The 4,691-nt window shown below is 48.4% G+C and overlaps 3 protein-coding genes across 3 annotated transcripts in view; all 3 read left to right on the top strand.

Annotated features, from left to right (window-relative positions):
• Pmar_PMAR003351 (hypothetical protein) overlaps window positions 1-1,054 on the top strand; it is a gene marked incomplete at both ends in the record, with an annotated part of 1,268 nt that extends 214 nt beyond the window's left edge. The window contains 6 exons of the mRNA XM_002784052.1: window positions 1-100; window positions 148-252; window positions 508-674; window positions 713-823; window positions 869-936; window positions 986-1,054. The exon at window positions 1-100 is cut by the window's left edge and continues 4 nt beyond it. Coding sequence (XP_002784098.1) covers window positions 1-100; window positions 148-252; window positions 508-674; window positions 713-823; window positions 869-936; window positions 986-1,054 — 620 coding nt within the window. The remainder of the gene's footprint in view (window positions 101-147; window positions 253-507; window positions 675-712; window positions 824-868; window positions 937-985) is intronic.
• Window positions 1,055-1,612: 558 nt separating this feature from the next.
• On the top strand, window positions 1,613-2,509 carry Pmar_PMAR003350 (Cold shock-induced protein TIR2 precursor, putative; the record flags this gene model as incomplete). Its single annotated transcript, XM_002784051.1, has 1 exon — window positions 1,613-2,509. One exon carries the CDS (start codon window positions 1,613-1,615, stop codon window positions 2,507-2,509), a length of 897 nt encoding a protein of 298 aa, XP_002784097.1.
• Window positions 2,510-3,631: 1,122 nt separating this feature from the next.
• Window positions 3,632-4,495, top strand: Pmar_PMAR003349 (merozoite surface protein 2, putative; the record flags this gene model as incomplete). Its single annotated transcript, XM_002784050.1, has 1 exon — window positions 3,632-4,495. The coding sequence occupies one exon, from the start codon at window positions 3,632-3,634 to the stop codon at window positions 4,493-4,495; it is 864 nt and encodes a 287-aa protein (XP_002784096.1).
• Between the last annotated feature and the right edge of the window lie 196 nt (window positions 4,496-4,691).

Genomic DNA, 4,691 nt, shown 5'->3' with positions numbered 1-4,691 from the left:
TCGGACCGGCATGGATTGCCCTTGGCCGCTCGTTCGCCGCCAACGACGAGTCTGAGCGTGCTATACAAGCTTACCGCTCGGCAATTAAGCACTGCCCCGAGTAGTGTGGGTGTTTTTTATGATCGTTCTGTTATAGCATCGCCTCAGATGGCACACACCGTGGTTGCTCATAGGCATGGAATACTTGCGAGTTGGCCCAGCTGAGAGCTACTCAGGTCAAGGAGTCCAAGTGGACTATGCTACAGCTCTCGCGTGAGCCTGAATGACATCGTGTGCATCGAACAGCGATATGCATGGCGGGCCGTCTTCGAAGCAACGAGTCGTTGCGAACATTCCGCCAGGTATCTTGAACGGGCCAAGGACCTAACCCCAACGGACTCTGAGGTACGGAACCAAATTGGAATATATCATTCAAAAGCTGGTGATCACGAGAAAGCCATCGCAAGTTTCATTGAGTACTACGGTAGAGCACAAAAGATACCCTGTTCACAATGTGAGTGCTCTCAGGGCGATCGACATCGAGAACTGTCGGCGACACGGGCAGCTTACTGCTCAGACCAAGGACATCGCCAAATATCACAACAACTTGGCCTTCTCGCTGTGTCAGAATGGTCAGCTGGAACAGGCGGCAGAGGCATGCCGAAAGGCACTGAAAGTGGCACCCAATGGCAACTGTGAGTACCACGATGATTCCTTGTGTAACGTTTCCCAGGTGCTGAAACCATGGAGTCTCATCAGATGTTAGCTTTTGTCCTGAGCAAACAGGGCCTGCCTTCTCAGGCTCTTGACCACTACCATCAAGCCATAGCTATGGGGGAGAAAGGTGACCAAGTTGTGCTGCTAGTTGTTTACGTGTCTCTTGTCTCAGCTCGAGGGAACGTGTCTACTCGTGCTGCACATTCTCTTGTGAATCGACTCATGCGCAACATCTCCCAGGTAAGCTCCTCGCATGGTAGTTCAATCGATCACTATTGACTTCATTCAGGACGGTATACCTGGATGTCTATCCATGGATAATTTGGTCCGGCATGTTGATGTTCAAATGACGGTATAAGCAGGATGAGTACCATAATTGATCACAGCTTTGATAAGTCTCCTTCCACTCGGATAGCGTCTGTTGCGTTCACAGTCAGAGTTCGCAAGTACTCTATCGTTCATCATATTGGACTTAACACGCCACGAACACAGAATAAGCGACATTTTCAGAAGCTCAATAATCGAGTGTTCACGAAGGTAGTTGTCGACGTGTTTAAAGGTTGGTTGAGTATTCTATCATACACGCCCCTGGTGCTCAGCGAGGAGCGCGACTTCCCGATGAGCTCTTTGTGATCCCCATCTGAGGCTCTTATATCTCCGAGAACAATAGAATTACGAGTTTTCATCCGTGTGTGAGCTGCTGGAGTTGATCCGTTAGAGAACAGGATACGATACGCGGGACAGTATCTTTAGGTATAGTACAGCTAAAGCTAGTAGTCTCTATAGACTATTAATTCGGATCAAAGTGAATTCAAGTTGTGATAACTGTATGTAATGTGAGGTTAGTTTATAGTGCATCACTCATATACTTCCTCGAGCATTTGCAGTTTTTCGAAATTGACCTCAAGTTTTCCCAATGCGTTTTGCTGTTTCTGCTGCTGTAGTTGTTGCCAGTGCCGTTGCTGTGGCCACTGCCACTGAGGATGCTTGCTCACAGATGTGCTCCGAGGTCGATGGATGCCGCGGGTCCAAGTATGGTTCATACTGCAAGGGTTGGATGACACCTTCTATTTGCTTCGGTCTCGTCAGAAGAACTGACGGCTCCTATTGCTTCCAGCCTGGTGATGTTAGCTGCGTCGGCGAGGCCGTACCCTGTTCCATGGGTCATGTGACCACCGCTGAGCCCACTGAATCTCCTCTCACCACAGCGGTTCCCGCAACCAAGTCAGCGTCTACTACTAGTGCTTCTATTGCGACTACCGCTACTGAGGTTAATACCACGGCTGCTCCAACGACTACCGCTCAGGCCGTGACAACCACCCCTGTGGAGACCACCACTAACACCGTCGGTCCTATCACTACGACTACTGCTACCACAACTAGAGTGACAACTACAACTACTGCTACCACAACTAGAGCGACCACTACGACTACTACCACCACTCCTAAAGCCACCACTACGACTACTACCACAACTAGAGCAACCACTACGACTACGACGACCACTAAAGCGACCACTACTACTGCTGCTTCTCCTGCATTCGGTGGTCATTACTGCGGTAGCATGATGGGCCAGAGTTTCACTGTTGACTTTGCCTCTAATGGCCGCGCTACCATCAATGTGATGGGTATGTCTGCTGGCGCTGATTACACCGTTGATGGTGATGATATCGAGTTCTCTAACTACGATCCTATGCTTGCCAAATTGATGCAACAGTTCCACATCAAGAAAATTGATGCCACCATCATCAGTCCCGATTCCGTTCATATCAAGATCGGTTTCCTCCTTGACACCACTATCACTAAGTGCTAAGTTGTCTGTTTGACTCGTTTCCGTCTTGTCTAGCACCATTCTCTTGAATGAATTTGCCAAACTTGTTGTGATTGAGTTGAGTTGAACAGCAATTGTGCTACGGGGCAACATAGTTTGGGTGTTTTTTGCGAGTGCGTCCAGCGGTTATTAAGCATCGCAGTGTCTTCTAGATCAGTTAGAGTTGGGTCCGAGCTTCCGCTTCGTGGTTGTTGCCCTGGAAGTCTCTCATCCTTGGATCTCGAGGGATCTCCGAATTCGGTGAAGCATTGCTATTTTCATACTCAAATTCAGCCCTCACCGTGACTTATTCATGAATCTATTGTTCGTGTGTATTTGAACTGGTCAAAGCGCTCGAAGGAATGCGGGCTCACGGAAGTCGCAATCGATTGCAGTCCGAAGCTTAGGAGTACACTAATCTCGCCGAATCACGAGTAGAATGAGGAATTATATAGCTCGATATTTTTGACCATTAGAGGAAAGGTAACTGAAGTCTGAATAGCAAGTTTCGGAGCTGATCAATCATCGGGTGATTATGGTACGCATTCTTCCTGAAACCCTTATCGGACACGCCGTATTCATTACAGGTTCCTGCGAGCTCCCCTTGAGCGGCACAAATCTCAGCGTCTTGAATTTGCAGTTGACGGAAGAATACGATAGCACGGTAGGGATGAGTACTCAGTCATCGAAAGGTCAGCCACTCTGACATATGAGGTAACGTTCATGAATATGGACCTACTAGCCGCCATCCCTCCGGATATACTTATCGAAGAGGTCGTCATTGTAGCGTGACACACAACGAGTTCAGAGAAAGGAAACAACCACCGTCGGTCATGATTGATCCCTCCCATTTCGCAGTAGCTTTACAATGCCCAGGCAGTCAAGTATAGATCACTGTAGTTAGGAGCCTGGTAAAACACGATGCCTGTTGTAGACAAACAAGTGCGGGACAGTATCTTTAGGTATAGTACAGCTAAAGCTAGTAGTCTCTATAGACTATTAATTCGGATCAAAGTGAATTCAGGTTGTGATAACTGTATGTAATGTGAGGTTAGTTTATAGTGCATCACTCATATACCTCCTCGAGCATTTGCAGTTTTTTGAAATTGATCTCAAATTTTCCCCATGCGTTTTGCTGTTTCTGCTGCTGTAGTTGTTACCAGTGCCGTTGCTGTGGCCACTGCCACTGAGGATGCTTGCTCACAGATGTGCTCCGAGGTCGATGGATGCCGCGGGTCCAAGTATGGTTCATACTGCAAGGGTTGGATGACACCTTCTATTTGCTTCGGTCTCGTCAGAAGAACTGACGGCTCCTATTGCTTCCAGCCTGGTGATGTTAACTGCGTCGGCGAGGCCGTACCCTGTTCCATGGGTCATGTGACCACCGCTGAGCCCACTGAATCTCCTCTCACCACAGCGGTTCCCGCAACCAAGTCAGCGTCTACTACTAGTGCTTCTATTGCGACTACCGCTACTGAGGTTAATACCACGGCTGCTCCAACGACTACCGCTCAGGCCGTGACAACCACCCCTGTGGAGACCACCACTAACACCGTCGGTCCTATCACTACGACTACTGCTACCACAACTAGAGTGACAACTACGACTACTGCCACCACCCCTAAAGCCACCACTACGACTACTGCCACAACTAGAGCAACCACTACGACTATGACGACCACTAAAGCGACCACTACTACTGCTGCTTCTCCTGCATTCGGTGGTCATTACTGCGGTAGCATGATGGGCCAGAGTTTCACTGTTGACTTTGCCTCTAATGGCCGCGCTACCATCAATGTGATGGGTATGTCTGCTGGCGCTGATTACACCGTTGATGGTGATGATATCGAGTTCTCTAACTACGATCCTATGCTTGCCAAATTGATGCAACAGTTCCACATCAAGAAAATTGATGCCACCATCATCAGTCCCGATTCCGTTCATATCAAGATCGGTTTCCTCCTTGACACCACTATCACTAAGTGCTAAGTTGTCTGTTTGACTCTTCTTTTCCTGTTGAATAATCTGTTTGCCAGGGTAGTTTGTCGATGAGGTGTCGGGTTTGTCATGGCTTATGTCCTCTCACCATACGATTCGAACACATCTTGAATGCATAACCGAAACATTTCATCCTCAAAATCCTTCACACGTCGTTTGAGGTGTCTCTGCCCATCACTTTTGGTGT

This window comes from Perkinsus marinus (genome assembly GCF_000006405.1).
Source record: "Perkinsus marinus ATCC 50983 genomic scaffold scf_1104296935302, whole genome shotgun sequence".
NCBI classification, from domain to species: domain Eukaryota; phylum Perkinsozoa; order Perkinsida; family Perkinsidae; genus Perkinsus; species Perkinsus marinus.
This window is presented reverse-complemented; position numbering and strand designations above follow the sequence as displayed.